This window comes from Zonotrichia albicollis, chromosome 16, assembly GCF_047830755.1.
Source record: "Zonotrichia albicollis isolate bZonAlb1 chromosome 16, bZonAlb1.hap1, whole genome shotgun sequence".
Taxonomy (NCBI): Eukaryota; Metazoa; Chordata; class Aves; order Passeriformes; family Passerellidae; genus Zonotrichia; species Zonotrichia albicollis.
In genome coordinates, this window is record NC_133834.1 from 831,197 (window position 1) to 848,644 (window position 17,448).

At 58.7% G+C, this 17,448-nt stretch overlaps 1 protein-coding gene across 2 annotated transcripts in view; it reads right to left on the bottom strand.

The window, feature by feature from the left end:
- Nucleotides 1–15,511, bottom strand: part of PRKCB (protein kinase C beta) — an 86,182-nt gene extending 70,671 nt beyond the window's left edge. Inside the window, exons 1-2 of one of the 2 annotated variants that reach the window (XM_074552953.1) lie at nt 15,170–15,508; nt 14,905–14,936 (exon numbers count right to left, since the gene is read on the bottom strand). In XM_074552953.1, coding sequence (XP_074409054.1) covers nt 14,905–14,936; nt 15,170–15,342 — 205 coding nt within the window. In that variant the 5' untranslated portion in view covers nt 15,343–15,508. Of the gene's footprint in view, nt 1–14,904; nt 14,937–15,169 lie in introns of both variants that reach the window. The other variant, XM_074552952.1, reaches the window with a different exon arrangement.
- Nucleotides 15,512–17,448: the final 1,937 nt, after the last annotated feature.

Here is a 17,448-nt window from a genome sequence, read left to right on the forward strand (position 1 = left end):
GATTCTCCATCTCAGCCCTTTCAAAGGCTGTGTGATTTTCATTCCTCTGCCAGTCAGAGTCACTCACAGGAAGTTCCTGCATGGTTTCTGTGTTACCTCAGCACAGCCATGCTTACAAAACCTGGTTCTTGCACAGAGAGCCCCACAATGTGCCCAGGAAGGCACTGAGGCCACCAGGATGTCCTGCAGGAGCTGCCCAGCTCCTCCTGCCCAGCTCCCCAGGGTTTGGGGGACACCAGAGCTGGGTCCCAAAGCACAGACAGTGTCCAAAGGCAGCAGCACAGAGGCAGAGGTGTGCAGAGAGGAGCAGCATCCCCAGCAGGCAGCTCCAGGGGGAGCAGGGAATTGTCCTGAGAATCGGACATGAGAAACCAGCGCTTTTCTGAGCTGTTCCAGCACAGGTTTGCTCGGTGCCCCTGGGTACCAGTGATGCTCCTGGAGCAGCAGCATCATCAGCAGCGCTCCTGGCTGGGTGTGCCAGGGCAGCAGCACGGCTCCCAGTGCCCCCAGGCCCAGCAGGGGCTGCCGAGCCCCAAGGTGATGCCGAGCCCTCGCAATTAAGGCGCTCGTTTCAGTGTAATGGCTTGGCAGGGCCCGGGCAGCAAATAAAACCCGAGCAGGACAAGAGCTGAATGTGCAATGGGCCGATCAAAGGCACAGCTGTCCTGACAGGAGCCACCTCCCACGGCCACTGCAGAGCAATTAGAGAGCCCAACAGGCCCCGAGGAGCAGCGCAGGAAGATGAGATAGATGAGATAGGAGCTCGTTATCAGACGTGCACGGCCCAGCTCCTCACAGCGAAGGACATCAGAGGCAAAGGGCAGCAGGGTGGGACTGGAGCGTGAGCAGCAGCATCCACAGAGCCCTGAGCTGTTAGAACAGCAGTGACCCAGGGTCCAGCACTGCCCCACGTCCTGCAGCACTGCCCCACATCAGGCACACCTGCCCAGGTTCCCTCTCTAACACAAGTGCTGCACCTGCCAGCCCAGAGTCAGCCTGGTGCTGAATGGATGGATGCTAACAGCTCCCAGAGCCTGGGGGATGCTGAGGATGCTCCTGAGTGTGCCCATCCCAGCCCAGGTGGGGCCAGGCCAGCAGCACCTCCAGTCTGGCCCCAGCCCACCCCATCTCTGCTCCCCAAACCCTCGTTCCCAAAGCCAAAATCTTTAGCACCCCGTGCGAGTCAGCAGGGAGCTGACAGCTATTATTTTAGGAGTCTCCATATGGACCCAGTGCAGCATCTTGTGCTCTAATTTAGGGCACAGGCTGCCAGGGAGGGGATGCTGCTGCCACCCCCGGGGGACGTTGGACTGGGAGCTGTTCCTGTCCCTACAGGGGTTCCAAGAGGGGAGGATCCCATGGGGCTGCCCCTGCATCCCTGGGAGCATCCCAGGCCAGGCTGGATGGAGCTTGGAGCAGCCTGGGCCAGGGGAAGGTGTCCCTGCCATGGCAGGGGTGGCACTGGGTGGGCTTTGAGCTCCCTCCAGCCCAGCTGGTCCCACAGAGCTCCCCTGGGTGCCCCAGCCCTGCCCGGGAGCCCTGAGCTTCCCCTTTTGGCAGGCACCAGATGGGCCACGTTATTCTGAACCCTCTGTGAGTGCTGACACAACACTGCTCCCTCACATGACTCTCCTCCTGCTTTTTAAAGAAGTTTTCGTGTTTCGCTCTGACACAGTGGAAGTGAATTTCCAGGCAGGCAGGAGCGATAAGGGAAGAAGCGGCTGCAGAGCCCGATCCAGGAGTGAGATAAGGGACCCACAGCAAGGAGAGGCCCCAGTGCTGGGGGAGGCAGGGCAGCCCCTCACACACAGCAGGAAGGGCTTGCTGCCCCCAAACCACAGACAGCAGGAAGAGGTCCAGGAAGGGCAAGGTGACCAAAATATGGAGTTGGGTGTGTATGGAAAGTGGAGAAGGCTGCAAAGCCCAGCCTGGGGTGGGATAGATGATGGGGACGCCATAAAGCCACAGATGATGGGGGGACACCATGGAGCCACAGATGATGGGGGACATCATAAAACCACAGATGGTGGGGGACACCAAGAAGCCACCAATGATAGGGACACCATGAAGCCACAGATGATGGGGGGACACCAAGAAGCCACAGGTGATGGGGGACACCAAGAAGCCACAGGTGATGGGGGACACCAAGAAGACAAGCATGATGGGGACACCATGGAGCCACAGATGATGGGGGACACCAAGAAGCCACAGAGTCCTGGCAGGAGAGAGGGTTGCCTGCTCTGAGGGCCATCCCAAACCAGTGCTGCTTCCAACCCCATCAGGAAAGAGAGAGCAAACCCAGCGTGGGCCAGGGGAGCCTCCCCCTGCCCTGGAGGGCTGTGCAGCCACAGGGAGAGGTGGAGCGAGGCTCCCACAGCAGCCACAGGTACCCACTGCAGCCAGCCTTCCCTCACAGGAATCCAGCCTTATAATTTCTGCAATTAAAAAGGGAGTTCTTCTGCTGCGGGTTAAAATAGAAGTTTTTGTCACAAATTACCGGCTTTCACTCCCCTCATACCTGAGCTTAAACTGAAACTTAAATGGAAATTTACAGGAGAATGAGAAAGTGAGTCAGCCTGCCCTTCCCAACAGGCATTTATTTCCATCCTCTCGGACTCAGTTAATAGTACCAGCAGAGGAATTAAGTTTATTCCAAATGTGCGGAGCCCAGGAGAGGGGAGGAGGTTTTGGAGGGAGCTCCCCAGCAGCAGCAGGGACCATGGGATCTGCTGTGCTCCTGTCCCCACCCCAGCAGGCAGCACGGGGTACAGGGACCTTCCTGCTCTGCAGGGGCTGTCCCCAGGCAGGATGTGCTGTGTTGTGTCACCCTCGTTATCCCATTGTCCCACCCACACCGCCCTGGGGAAACGGCTCAAATGACCTCAGAGATAAACCAGCTCCTGCCTTGTAACCTGCAGGGGAAACTGCAGCCAGGTGACAGCAGAGGGACGGCGCCTTCCAAACCTGGCACAGAGGCCAAGGAGCTGGGAATTCCCAGCTCAGGAAAGGAACAGCCACATTCCCAGCAAACCAAAGACGGGGGCACAGCCACATTCCCATCAAACCAAAGGTGAGGGCACAGCCACATTCCCAGCAAACCAAAGATGGGGGCACAGCCACATTCCCAGCAAACCAAAGACGGGGGCACAGCCACATTCCCAGCAAACCAAAGATGGGGGCACAGCCACATTCCCAGCAAACCAAAGATGGGGGCACAGCCACATTCCCAGCAAACCAAAGATGGGGGCACAGCCACATTCCCAGCAAACCAAAGATGGGGGCACAGCCACATTCCCAGCAAACCAAAGATGGGGGCACAGCCACATTCCCATCAAACCAAAGGTGAGGGCACAGCCACATTCCCAGCAAACCAAAGGTGAGAGCACAGCCACATTCCCATTAAACCAAAGATGGGGGCACAGCCACATTCCCAGGAAACCAAAGATGAGCACACAGCATCTCTCCCACCACAGAGCTTGCAGCATGAGCCAGCCCCAGGCTGTGGGGTTTGCTCTCATTCGGCACTTGTGCAAGCTGACAACACAGGAGAAACAAAAAAAAAAATGTCCAAAACACATTTCAAAGTGTTGAGAACACATCTCAAAGCTCCTTGTCCTCCAGCAGCAGCAGAGCTGAGGCTCAGGAGATGCACTGCAAAGCTTCCTACCCTGCTACACATCTCTTGGGTATTCAGGTCAGCAGAGGGGCTGCTGGCAGAGCAGAAAAATCCTTTTAGGTACATAATAAGGTAGAATTGGATTCTGCTCCAAGGTGCAGAGACAGAAGCCATTTGTCATGCAGCACTCGCTGACAGGACATGTCCACAGCCCAGGCTGCCTGCAGAGCTGGGTGCTGCAAACAAAGGAATTCACACCCCAGCTCTTGGGACCAGCATCCACCCAGCTGCAGAGAGGGAGGGAACCTGAGCTGCAGCTTGAAGTTATTTTAGAAGAATTCTCTACCAGGGTTCAGCACCAGACCGAAATGCAAATCACCATCATGGCTTCCTGAGCAAATGAGCTATTGCTGCGTTTTTTCCAGTCCGGCAGCATCTTGCTCTGAAGATCTAACAGCAGCCCTACTGAGCAGCAGCTAATTAAAGCCTTTCCTCCTGCCAAAAGCCCAGATCCAGGCTGTGAATGACCCAGTAAGTGAGACTGGTTCCACCTCGGGAGCCCCGGGAGACACCAGGCTGGCAGCTCTGCCCTTGTGGCCGTGCCCTGCTGCCAAGGCAGAGCCACCAGGGCTGGTCCTGCTCCTCTCCCTGCTGCTCCTCACGGGATGGCTCAGGTTAACCAGTGACAGCCCTCAGCCCTCCTGTGACAAGGCCCTGAGGCTCCTCTGCATCAATGCAAGCAGCAAGACAGATTTGGAAATGAATGGACTGAGCTGTTGGAGATGGTCCTCACACACACGATCACACAAAAGGAATTAGTCCGGTTTTAGAGCCATTCCTGGGGCAGAAATCTGCCCTGCCAGGCTGGGGAGGGGACACACGGGTCCTCTTGGCCTTTGTGCCCCTTGCACACAGGGATGGCCCTCTTGGCAGCTCTGCTATCCTCCCTGCCAATTACAGATGTTGCATGAAAGGGCACTTGGCTCCAATCAGACCCTCAAAAAGCAAATTATTCCATCCAACTCTCCAGAAACCAAGAGAACATGGAGCTGTGGATCCCTCCCCAGCCAGGGCTGCTTGCCCAAGGAGCCCACACAAACCCTGGGGCAGACACACCAGCAAACCTCTCCCAGAGCCCCTTTCCACCATCAGAGCCAGCAAAGGCACCTCCACGGCAAAAATGGCACTGAGGCACGGGAATTATAAATAACCACTTGGGGGATTAATTCCAGCTGTGCAGAAATCTTCTGGGGGCAGTGACTTATTGTGAGTGAGAACAGAGGGGCTCCAGAGCTGTCCCTGCCAGCATGGCACAGGTTGGCATGGCACAGCGCAGACTGGCACAGCCTGGCATGGCATGGTACAGCCTGGCACAGCACAGCACGGCCCCTGCATGACAGGGACAGTGCATCTGCCCCAGGCACCACTGCTGTCCCTTGGGCAGCCTCCCCCTCTTGGCTGCTCTCAGTTAAGGCCAGGCTCTGGAGCACAGCCAGGGATTTCTCTAAGCCAAGCTCAAGTTCAGCATGGAAGTGCAGTGAATGCCAGGGAATGGCAGAAACAAAGCCTGATCCTCAGACACAGCCCCCAGAGCCCTGCCAGGCTCCATCCTCATAGCACAGACTCCATCATCCCTGTCCTCTGCCAGGCTCCATCCCCATGGCACAGGCTCCATCCCTATGGTACAGGCTCCATCCTCATAGCACAGGCTCCATCATCCCTGTCCTCTGCCAGGCTCCATCCCCATGGCACAGGCTCCATCCCTATGGTACAGGCTCCATCATCCCTGTCCTCTGCCAGCTCCATCCCCATCCCCTGCCAGGCTCCATCCCCATGGCACAGGCTCCATCATCCCCATGCCCTGCCAAGCTCCATGCCTGTGGCACAGGCTCTATCCCCATCTCCTGCCAGGCTCCATCATCCCTGTGCCCTGTCCCCTCCCAGCTCCATCACCCCTGTCCCCTGGCAGGCTCCATCTCTATCCCATGCCAGGCTCCATCCCTGTCCCCTCCCAGCTCCATCATCCCTGTCCCGGCACCCAGGGCTGCTCCCGGAGCTGCTCCCCCTGTGAATCCGCCTCTCCCCGGCAGCTGCTGCGCTGGGAGGGCTCCGGAGCCGGAGACACAGTAAATAATGACTTTGCACTGCGTCAGGAGCTAATCCACTCAGTGATGCAAATGAAATTCATGGGCCACTTCCCCCTCACTCCGGCTCCTCAGTGATATTATAAAACAATCCTGACTTCATCGCGATGTCACCGCGGCTGCAGGAAGCCTTCGGGGAGCCAGGACGACTTTCACTCCTCTTCACCACCTCACTCTCTCATTCTTCTGCTATAATTGGAAATCATGAAAATGCATTTGTTCATGTGCTCCGGGTGTCAGCTATTCAATGAGCCGGTGCTCTCTGTGCAGACCAGCACAATAAAGGTATTTACCCGCTCCCCCCAAAGGTGAAGCTATTCCTGTTGCATCCTTTCACACGGCAACAAAAGGCAGGGAGGAATCCGCCGGCAGGATCAGCTGGAGCACGCTGGCAGCGCAGCACGAGGAAGAGGAAGAACAGCTGAAGGCTGAGATTTAGACATCTGAATCTTTTTTAGCTTCCCTGCTGCTGACTAAATATCAAATGTAGGAAGACGAGAGCAGAGCCACAAGAGACTGGAGATGTTAAACATAGAATCAGAGAACCCTGGGATGCTTTGGGTTGGAAGGGACCTTGAGGCTCATCTTGTTCCAACCCTTGCAATGGGCAGGGACATTTTCCACTGTCCCAGGGTGCTCCAGCCCCAATGTCCAGCCTGGCCTTGGGCACTGCCAGGGATCCAGGGGCAGCCACAGCTGCTCTGGGCACCTGTGCCAGGGCACAGCAATTCTCAATTCCCAATGTCCCATCCATGCCTGCCCCCTCTGTCACTGACACATTCCCTGTGTCCTGTCCCCCCTGAGCCATTCCCTGTGTGCTGTCCCTCCATCCTTATTCCCAGTCCCTCTGCAGCTCTCCTGCAGCCCCTCCAGGCCCTGCCAGGGCTCTGAGCTCTCCCTGGGTCCTTCTCCTGTGCAGGTGAGCCCGCCCAGCTGTGCCAGCCTGGCTGCAGCCCTGCAGCAGCTCTGGGTTCCTCTGGCCTGGCTCCAGCAGCCCCAGTCCCCAAGCACAGGCCCTGAGCGCCAGCACAGGCAGAGCCACAGCTCGCAGCCCTGCTGCAGACCCCCCTGCACAGACAGCCACTATCCCCCATGTTCCCAACCACACCCCAAAAATACACAGCTCATCTCCTGCTCGGAGCTGGAAAGCTTCCCTTGTTCCAAAGACTGAGCTTCCCACCCAAAGAGGGAAGCTCACAGACTGGCTCCTCGGAAAAACCCAGATTTAAGTAGATGCAAAAAAGCCACTTTTCAGGGAGCTGTGCCATAACAAGCCTCAAGTTTGCAAATCCAGTAACTTCTATGTACCGGAGCTTATTAATATTGGATTTTTTGGCAGGCGCTGCCTTGTCCAGCTCGGATTAGCAGCAAGTATATTCTGCTTGTCAGATTTAAACAAGATGTATAAATCTGGCACAAAAGCAAGACCAAATATGGAAGCAAATTATTTAAATTGACAAGATGTAGCTCACAAGCACTGAGCACTCACAGCCAGTGCCCATCACTGGGGCAGGGAGGCTCCTGCTCTGGGCACAGGAGTTCAGCTCTCAAACAGGGGCACACGAGGTTACCCACCCCAAACACTCACTGAATACAGAACGGGGCTGCACTGGGATTTATTTTGTTCTTCCACACAATGGGAAGAGCACAGGGGGATAAACGGCGGAGGGAGTGAGCCCAAAATCCCTGAAAAGCAAAGAGCTTGAGCAGAGGCACAGGAGGGACAGCGTGGCTGGCAGAGGTGACACAGAGCCGTGTCCCCATGTGGGACACGGGGCTGCAGGGGCAGGATGAGGCAGGGCTAGGGAATGGCCAGGGAATGGCACAGAGCATGGCACAGAGCATGGCACAGAGCATGGCCAGTGGCCAGCAGGGCCCAGCAGCTGCCAGGGAGCAGCAGCAGAGCAGAGCTGAGCCCCATCTGCCCCACGATGCTGCAGAGCAGAGCTGTCACCTCTCATGAAAGGCACTGCCCGTCACAGGGGCAGCCTCAGCTGTCAGAAACCACAGCCAGGGCTCAGCCAGCTCCCCACCACGAGCAGGAGTCACCCTCAGCAGGAACAGCCAGTGCTGCTGGCAGGTTCTGAGTTATAGAGCTCAGGTGCCTCTCACAGCACAACATTTCCATCGGTTTCATTTCCCCTGTGGAGGCCAGTCCGAACCAGGATGGATCACCCCTCAGAGCCTGCAGCAAAGTGTTCCTTAGAGCCCTTTGGGGGGCACAGCAAAGCCACACAGACCACCTGCACACTGGAGGAGCCCTTTGGCCAGAGCCATCCCCTTGGCTGGGCCAGCCCAGCTTTGGCCACCCGCTCCAAAGTGGAGACACATCTGGGGTGCTGAGAGACACATCTGGGGTGCAGCACCTGAGAGACCCCTCTGGGGGGCTGAGAGAGGCAGCTCCCAGCACACAGCTCTGTCCCTGCAGCCCTCAGCACAGCCAGAGCCATTTCCTTGGCACAGCCCCCCTTGGGATGGGGCACAGAGAGCCCACGGCCTCTCAGGTGGGGCCCATTGGGATCCCCAGCTGCTGGGGAGGGCAGCCTGTCCCTGCAGGGCTCTGGGTGCTGCCAGCAGGAGCAGGCTGTGGTTTGGAGCTGTGCCTTCCCTTCCCAGGAACGGCCACAGCCAGCACTGCCACTTCTGGGAATTGCTTCTGCTTAACGCAGAATTCAGCTGCTACAAACACCGCCAGGGCTCCCTTCCTGTGCCCCATCCCCTCCGTGGCTCTCGTGGAAACACTGAGTGCCTGGGGCAGGATCCTGCAGGACAGGGCCAGGCTGTGCCTTCCCAGCCCCTGGCACCCACCCTGGTGGGGCTGCAGAGCCCCAGAGAGATTGGCACCTTCATCCATCGGGGCAGGGCAAAACTGAGGCAGTTTCTGTGTCATTTCCCATCCCTGATGTCCGTGGCACCTTTCTGCCTCGAGGGACTCCTGGCCATGGCACAGAGGCCACCAACACCAGCCTAGAGCAGCAATGGGTGGGTGGATGGAGGGATGGAGGGATGCAGGGATGGAGGGATGCAGGAATGGGCTCAGAGCTGGGGAACAGCAGCCCAGAGCTGCCCTTTCCCTGCAGAAAGGCAAGCCCAAGGGACAGCCCTGGTCTCTGCCACCCTGAACCCCACATCTCTGTTCAGGTACCAGGTGTGAGGGCACTGTGCCACCAGGGAGCCCCTGCAGGGTGCACAGCACCTGCGGGTTCTGCTAAACCCCAGAGTACAGGGCTAAGCCACTCCAGGGAATGGAAACGTCCTTGGCCAGGCTTCATTTCCTGCAGCAGCATCACCTGGGAGGGCTGGAGGGGCTCTGGAGCCCACTGTGCTCCCTGTCCCCAGCTGGGGACAGGACACAGGGCAGCACACAGGGCAAGCCCAGAGCACGGGGCTGCCAACCCAGGGCTGCAGGCAGGACCCCCGGTTTTGTGCCATTGCCTCTTCCCAAGAGCTCCTTTCTGCCAGGCTGCAGCCTCCCTGAGCTCAGAGCACGCTGCCCAGCACCTGGGGCTGCTCCTCCCCTGCAGGGAGCTCCTTACTCACCCTTGGAGTGGCTCTGATGGATGGATGGGCTGGCAGAGCAGTGACTCACGGAGCCACACGGGTGGCATTAACCTCAGCAGCACACGCTGTGCTGGCCCTGGGGCTGAGCTGGACCGCGGGCACACACGCAGGGGGTGTTTGCCAGCTGTGTCCCTGTGCTGCCAACCCTCCCACAGCTGCAGGAACAGCCCCAAAACCTTCACCTGGGCACGATCCCACCCAGGCACCACTGCAGACCTCCCCTCTGTCAGTACACACCTGTAGGACAGGGGAAGGCATCTCCACCCTGCCCCTCTGAGCCCACCCCGTCACAGGGTGATGTGGGCACCCTGCCCTGGCTGGGTCACAGGCACAGCTGGAGTTAATTCCATCCCCCAGGCACTCTGATCCTGCCAATGGACCCAATGGGCACGGAGGAGCCTCTCTGGTGTTCTCAGGTCCTTGCTGGGGAGCTGCAGGAGGAGGAGGAGGAGGAGCAGTGCTGGCTGGAAGGAGGAAGGGCAGCAGCCACAGCCAGGGCTTGCACAATGCCCTCCCTGCAGCTCCCACAGAGCCCAGCAGATAACAGAGGCCACAGGCAGTGCTGAGAGCAGGCTCAGCCCCTCCTCCTGCTCCTCACACACACCGAACCCTCAAGGTCCTGCTCCGTTTCACATGCAGACAGTGAGAGCCCACCCCCAGCTCGCTGCCAGGGAAGGGTGCCCCACACACCTGCAGGGATCTGCCTGCAGGATCACACGTGTGCCAGCGAGCAGGCGTGCAGGAATGCCAGCCCTGTTTGCTGAGGAGTCTCCTTAGAGACAGCCCAGGCACTGAATTCCCCAGGAAGTCTCAATGGCTGGAGAATAACCATGGCAGAGGCTCAGGACGGGGTGGTTTAACCCCTGCAGTGGTGTCAGAGCCACCAGGCACCGTGCTGACACCCTGCTGCCACCCCAGTGCCAGCTCCAAACCCACAGGCAGCATCCTATGGGCCAGCAACAAATACCCCAGCAAGGAACCAGACCCGCTCATTAGCCAGCCCCAGATCGTTTTAGGATGCCAGCTATCTCCGGAGATAAGAAAGAAAAACCCACCCTGCACTGCGGGGGGAGGGAAGGAGAAACCACTTCCACTGTGAGAGAGAGAGAGTTGGGCGAGCCCTGTGTGCTGCATGGGGACAGCAGAGGGACAGAGCTGTCCCTGCCCTGCATGGCCCCAAAAACCAGCCCAAAACCACCCCAAAACAGCTCCTGACAAAAGAGACCCCGACAAAACAGCCTTCCTCCCAAAACAGCTCCCTGCCAGCCCAGGAGCACAGCGCAGGGCAGGATCAGCCAGGTGACAGCTCCAGGGCTAGGCTGGCAGGGCCAGGCTGGGGACACACGTTCCCATCTGTGTCAGCTCTGTGTGCACCGGGCTGTGCAGCACCACAGCCCATCCGTGCAGCCAGCACAGCCAGCCCCACTTCCCCTTTCTGCTGCCCCTGCTCTGCAGCGCTGCCCTGGGGACACACAGCTGGGCTGGGGACACACTGGGGACAGCCTGGGGACAGACACACTGCCGGCCTGGGGACACACACTCTGCTGGCCTGGGGACAGACACACACCCCTCTGGCCTGGGGACAGCCTGGGGACACACACCCCCCTGGCCTGGGGACACAGTTCCAGCACCCAGAGCTGCGTTACCACCGCACCGAAACCCCCTCCAAAATCACGTTTCCAATTTCTGCAGCATTATATAATTAGCATCGTTTGTGTTGCAAAAAAGTAATTGCAGTAACATTTTTAATTAGTCTATTTGAACACTAACATTTCTCCAGTGTGCATAATATGTTGACACGAAATTACTGGGTTTGAGGCGGCTCGGGCTGATTGGGGTTTGTTTTGCTTTTGTTTCTGCCTTGTTTGGTGCAGGCAGTGGGAGCCCAGGCAGCCCGCAGAGGCTGCAGGGGAGAGCAAAGTGTGATGGGTTTCACTTCCTCCTGGGGGGAGGAAGGTGCCTTGGGAGGGCTCTGAGCAAGAGAGAAATGCTGGCTCGGGAGGGACGGCCGGGGTGACATTTCCCAGCCGCTCTCAGACGCTGACTGGAGGGAACACAAAACAGAAGGAGAGCGCTGGCCTTGGAGGACAGGGAGAGGCAAACCTGCAGGGAGGAATCCTGTGTGCTGCAAGCCTTGGAAGGAGATCTAATCTGAAGAGTCTCTCTGCTCACTGAGTCACAAGCAGGGACAAGAAGTAAACATTCTCCCCAGAAAAGTTACTGCATGACACCCAAGCGCACATTACCAAATTATGCTTTTTTTTCCCCTTTCTCTTCAGGAAGAATCAAGATTCTCCTTTCCAAGAGCTTTCCTACATGGTACACACGAAAGCAGCGACAGATGCAGGTTATTTTTTGCTCCCAAGTGTGAATCATGTTCCCCTGCTCCTCACCTCTGCCCAGCCACAGCGACTGCAGGCTGAGCAAGCCCAGCTCCAGGGATCCCCCTCACAGGATGCCATCCCTGACCCACAGGAGCTGCCTGGGCAGCAGGAGAACGGCCCCGAGGGTGCCAAGGCGGGGGAAACACCAGCAGGGAGCGAGAGCTGCCAGCTGCCAGCAGCAGCACATTCCCACAGGGCGAGCACAACTCCGCTCTCACAAGCTTTCAGAGCAGCTCCCTCTCCTTCAGCATCCCACAGCACTCGAGGAGAGCCAAGGCTTGGCTTCCCCAGGCTGCAGACACCAGGGGCTGCTCATCCCTCCATCCCTCCCAAAGCATCCCTGGTGCTGGCACTGCCTGGATGGACCGCAGATACACACAAACACACACACACACTGCTTTTCTCTATTCCTGACGAGTCCCTGCACCTTCCAGAGGGGAGAACCCCTCTGTAGCACGGGCTGAGAGCAGCCAGGGGGCACGGAGGCTCCCTCGGGAGCAGCTCACATCCTCCTGGCGGCTCCAGGCGCATCCCTCAGCTTTCCAACACCCACAAGGTATTGATTTCTTTTTGTCCAGGCGCCAGAAGCAGCCCTGCTCCTGGAGGGCTGTGCTCAGCCTCCCTGCCCACACCCAGACACTTTCTGGCTCACCAGAGAGACGTTGGCCCAGGAAGTGCTCAGATGAGCACGAGGATAAGGAGGAGATGATGTGCGAGGATAAGCAGCAGATTAGCAGGCTATTAAGTGGCATTTTGTGGTACCCATTAGTATTTCAGGCTACAAAGAGTCAGTTTCTGCTAACTTCCTGCCAAAAGTCACAAGTAATGAGCTAATTAACAATCTAATTATTGCAAATGCCCTAGAAAGAAATCAGGGCACAGGTGAAAACCTACTTAAAGCGGGCACGGCAGCGGGCACAGCTGAGAGCACACAGGCGTGTGCCCCAGCTGCATCCCAGCCATCCCGCAGCACAATGTGAGACACTCGGGGAAGTTGGTAAAGTTAAATTAAAGCTGTGCTCGGCAAAGGGAGAGCAAACCCTCACTCAGAGCCCTGTGGGGCTGAGGAACCCTTACACAAAACCCAGGCCTGGCATTTTCTGCTCTGTGTCGATATTTGCCAAGCACAACAGCAGCTGCGGCACAACCTGTGGGGCACAGACCCAAAGCTGGTGATCCCTGCTCAGTCCAGCATGGGCACGGCTCCCTGGCACGGCTGGACAGGGCAGTGCCAGGCCTGGCACCCCCAGTTCTGCCTCACAGCAGCACAAGCCGTGATTCCAGGGCAGGTGGCAGTGGAGAGACCTCCCGGTTGAATTTCTGAGCTGGAAATGCCCTGCAGACAAACGGCGTGTCCTGCACCCCGGGCACAGCTGGGGTGCCCTCACCATGATGGGCATCACCCCAGAACTGCCTCCCCCAGGCAGCACCTTCCCCTGGGCACCCCAGCACGTCCCAGCTGGGCTCTGGGGAAGCCACAGATCAGGGATTTCGGGAAAGCAGAGGCTGGGCTGGTGTGCAGAGCTGGAGCTGCAGGGTTCCCTGCTGCACAGTCAGTATTCCCTGTGGCACACGCATGTCTGTAACACCACAGTGACCACTGACCCCTGCCAAGGGGGTTCTAAGGCACAAGGGCATGTCACAGACCTGTCCCACACCCCCGGGGGTGGCACTGAACCCCTGGCAGTGCTGCTGGTGCCACTGCAGCTCACAAGGGCTGCACTGCCCAGCCACCCCGAGCCCAGCTCTGTGTGCCCACCTGCTGCCCTCACAGCCAGGGCTGCTTCAACCCTGCCCAAAACCATCTGAGGGCAAACCTTGCAGCAAGAGCACCGTATCAGGTCTGGATAACAGCTCCTGACAGCTGGAGGAGACTTGGAAAGGCGCCAGGCACCCGACACTGGATGCTCAGGTAGAACTGAGCAGGCTCTGGAAATAACGCAGGCAAACCCTGCCAGGCTGGGGTGGTGCCCACCCCTCCACAACACGCCCTGGATTTCACAGACACCGTGTTTGCACAAATACACCTCGCTGTAAGGGAGCTCAGGGAATTCATTCACAGCCAGGAAAGCCTGGCAACACCAAAGCAGGGTGCACAGAATTCCTCTCAGTACCGTGGCTGCGCTGCCCATGTGTGAAACCTCAGGTACCAGGGGAAGCTGTGACCTTGAGAGCAGCCCTGGGATACATTTTAGTCTCCACATCAACTCTCCTCTGCCTGCCAACACCTGTCCAGGCCTCCAGGCTGGGCTCTGGGAGGTGGCACGGAGATGGCTTTGGTATTTTAAGGTTATATGCGTGTGGTAAGTGTAAAGGATGAGGAGCAGCATCATTTAAATTGGATTAGGCTCACACTGCTCGTACAGGCAGCTGCAGGGATGCTCCAGACCCAGCCCAGCTCCTCACACCGTGTGCCACTCCAAAAGCCCAAGGACAGCTGCAAAGAGGAGCCTTTCAGAGCTCTAAAGCACGTTTGTTTTCATGCCAAATACCTCAACTTGGGAGTCAGCCACCCGCCAAAATAAACCTCTGTCCCAAATATTCACAAAAGGAAAATTTCGCTGCCAGCAGCTGCGAGAGCAGCCCCGATTGAACCCTCGCAGGTGGGAGCCAGGGGAGCCCGGGCAGGAGCAGCCCCCAGCTGGGCTGGCTACAGCCCGATAACGCCTGGGTAATTCAGCCCAATGTCCCGGGGGGACATCCCCGATCCCTGAAGAGCCTCTCCGGAACCCCAGCATCATCAGAACAAAGAATTATGGTCATAGTAACCCGGCTACCGCAACATATTTGGTTATAAAGCCTCATTTTTTTCCCCAGCAACACAACCAAGCCATTCAAGCCCTCGCCGGCTGCGCAGTTCCAGCCGCGGAGCCCTCGCCCAGCCCGTTCGCCACCCAGCACATGTTTTGGCGTTAAGTACATTAAAAACAAACTCCCCTCGGCCTTTTTCGGGGGATTTAGCTGAACTCCCGGGCGCTTATCTCTGCTAACGAGACACGATCAGCTTAAAGGCACCGACTAGTTGCTGGGTTGATTAAAAAATGACTAAGCTGCTTGGCGGTGCGGCGGGGATGCTCAGGGATGCTCGGGCCGGTACTCGGGGATGGTGCCCGCAGGGGACGCGGGGATGCCCGGGCCGGTCCCGGGGGACGGACGCGGAGCGCAGACCCCCTGAGCCCCCCGGCAGCGCCACACTCACCTTGACACTGGAAGCCCTGCTTGCCGAAGCCCCTGCGGAGAGAGAGGCGCAGTGAGACACCGGCCCCGGCCCCGCGGCGCAGAGACCCTGCCCGAGCCGCCGGCCCGAGGGGAACGGGCACCGGGGGGACGGGATGGGATGGGATGGGGCGGGATGGGGGCACGGGAGGAAAGTGGGCCCGGAGCATGGCGAGGGTGAGCCCGAGCAGGGGTGTCCCGCCGAGCCGGTGTCCCGGAGCGGCCGCGGCGGCGCAGGCAAGGCTCACCAGATGAAGTCGGTGCAGTGGCTGCAGAAGGTGGGCTGCTTGAAGAAGCGCGCCGTGAACTTGTGGTTCTTCACCTCGTGCACGTTCTTCTGCCGCAGGGCGCCCTTGCGGGCGAAGCGCACCGGGCCCTCCTCGCCCTCGGGGGCCGGCGCTGCCGCGGGCGGCTCGGCCATGCTGCGCGGGGGCTGCGGGCCCGGCCCGGCCCGCTCCGCTAACGCCGCTCCGCCGCCGCTGCCGCCGCTCCGGCTGCGCTGCCGGGGCCGCGCTCGGGGCCGCTGCCCGCAGCTGGCGGGAGGCTCCGACACCGCCCGCCGCGCCACGCCCCCTCATTTACATACGGCACCGCCCCGCCCTCATCTGCATCGCCGGCCACGCCCCCGGCACCTCGCGGCCTCGCAGGCCCCGCCCCCCGCGCGCCTCGGCACGGCCACGCCCCCCGCTTGATTTGCATGTTTATTTGCATGGGACCCGGGCCCGCCCTTCATTTGCATAGAGCGTCTGCATCCCGCGGGGATGCGCGGGGAGAGCCGGGCACGGACAGGGATGGACAGCGGGAATGGACAGGGATGGACACTGGGCATGGACAGGGATGGACACCGGGAATGGACAGGGATGGACACTGGGAATGGACACTGGGAATGGACGGGGATGGACACTGGGCATGGACAGGGATGGACACTGGGAATGGACGGGGATGGACACTGGGCATGGACAGGGATGGACACTGGGAATGGACACTGGGAATGGACAGGAATGGACACTGGGAATGGACAGGGATGGACACTGGGAATGGGCAGGGATGGACACTGGGAACGAGCAGGGATGGACAGCGGGAATGGGCAGGGATGGACACTTGGAAAGGGAAGGGATGGACACTGGGAATGGACACTGGGAATGGACAGGGATGGACACTGGGAACAGGCTGGGATGGACACTGGGCATGGGCAGGGACAGAGCCCGGGGCAGGCACAGACCTGGCCAGTGGCCTGCGTGAGGCAGTGTCACCAAGGCAGTGACACCGTCCTGTCCCACAGCCTGAGCTGGCAGGTGAGGGAACAAGCAGGATTCCGTGGGAGGTAGATATGGATGTGTTTGTGCCGGCCATGGAGACACCTGCACTGCCCCATGCCCTCTGCAGGACTGGCAGTGACACTGCTGGGTCCTCCTGAATCCCAGACTTCGCACTGTTGAATGTTTTTTTCTACCCTGATTTTCTGCAGAACTTGAGTCAAGTCCAGAGGGAATCCAGGCAGGAGCTCGGGCACAGCAGCTGTGCCAGGCTGGGCACTGGGCTCACTCAGACACGGGGATCACACAGACATAGGGTTCACACAAACACAGGGTTCACACTGACACTGGGCACAAACCACCAGCTCAGTGGGCCTCTGGGAATGATGTTTTGAATTTGAATTTGCAGTTGGAATAATGATCTTCTTTTACCAACCCACTGCAAGCATGTCAGCTGGCTGGCACAGAGGAGTTTTCCAACCACATCCACCATTCACCTCTCTCACTCCCTGACAGCACCCACAGACATGGAAAATTAGATCCATCAGCCTCCTCCTCTGACATCCAGGTCTCCCTGGGCCTGCCTGGTGCTGCATCGTCCTGCTCTGGGTGCTGAGGAGATGAGAATTCAAATCAAAACATGAGACAACTCCAAGGGAAACGTAACCCTATTTCCACAAACAAGTCTCTCTAAATTCTCACTTCTGGGGTTTAATTCTGGATCTGCATCCACGTGATCCTTCCCCTTTTGAGGCCCGGGACCATCCCTGCTCCGCTGTGATCCAGCCCTCCATCCTACATGCTCTTTCTGTGAAGAAAGCCCCACTCACTCCATGGAATTAAACACCCAGGAGGCTTTCCCGAAATAGGCCCAGGGCTGTTATTATGCAGCTGCTTTAAAAGGCTCGCTGCAGTAATAAACCGGGGCTGACCTGTCCTGCTGATGTCACCCTCGCAGGAACAGCAGGCTGCTTTCATCCCTCAGCACCGTCTGATTTTCCTGCTAAGAAGGAGAAATGAATGGCAGCCGTCCCTGCTGGTGCTGTGCCGTGCTGGGAGGGGATGGGGGGATGTCCCCGGGGTGTGTGGGGGCCACAGTGGGGGTTTCTGTGCCCAGCAGCGCCGGCCATGCCGGGGGACCCCTGCCCCGGGAGCCCCAATCACTGCGGGCTCACCCAGTGAGCTGGGAGGCAGAAATAACTCCTCCTGCCCGGGAAGGAGCCCAGCAATAATGGCAATAATTACAGGGCGGTTTGGCTCCTTCCCTCTGC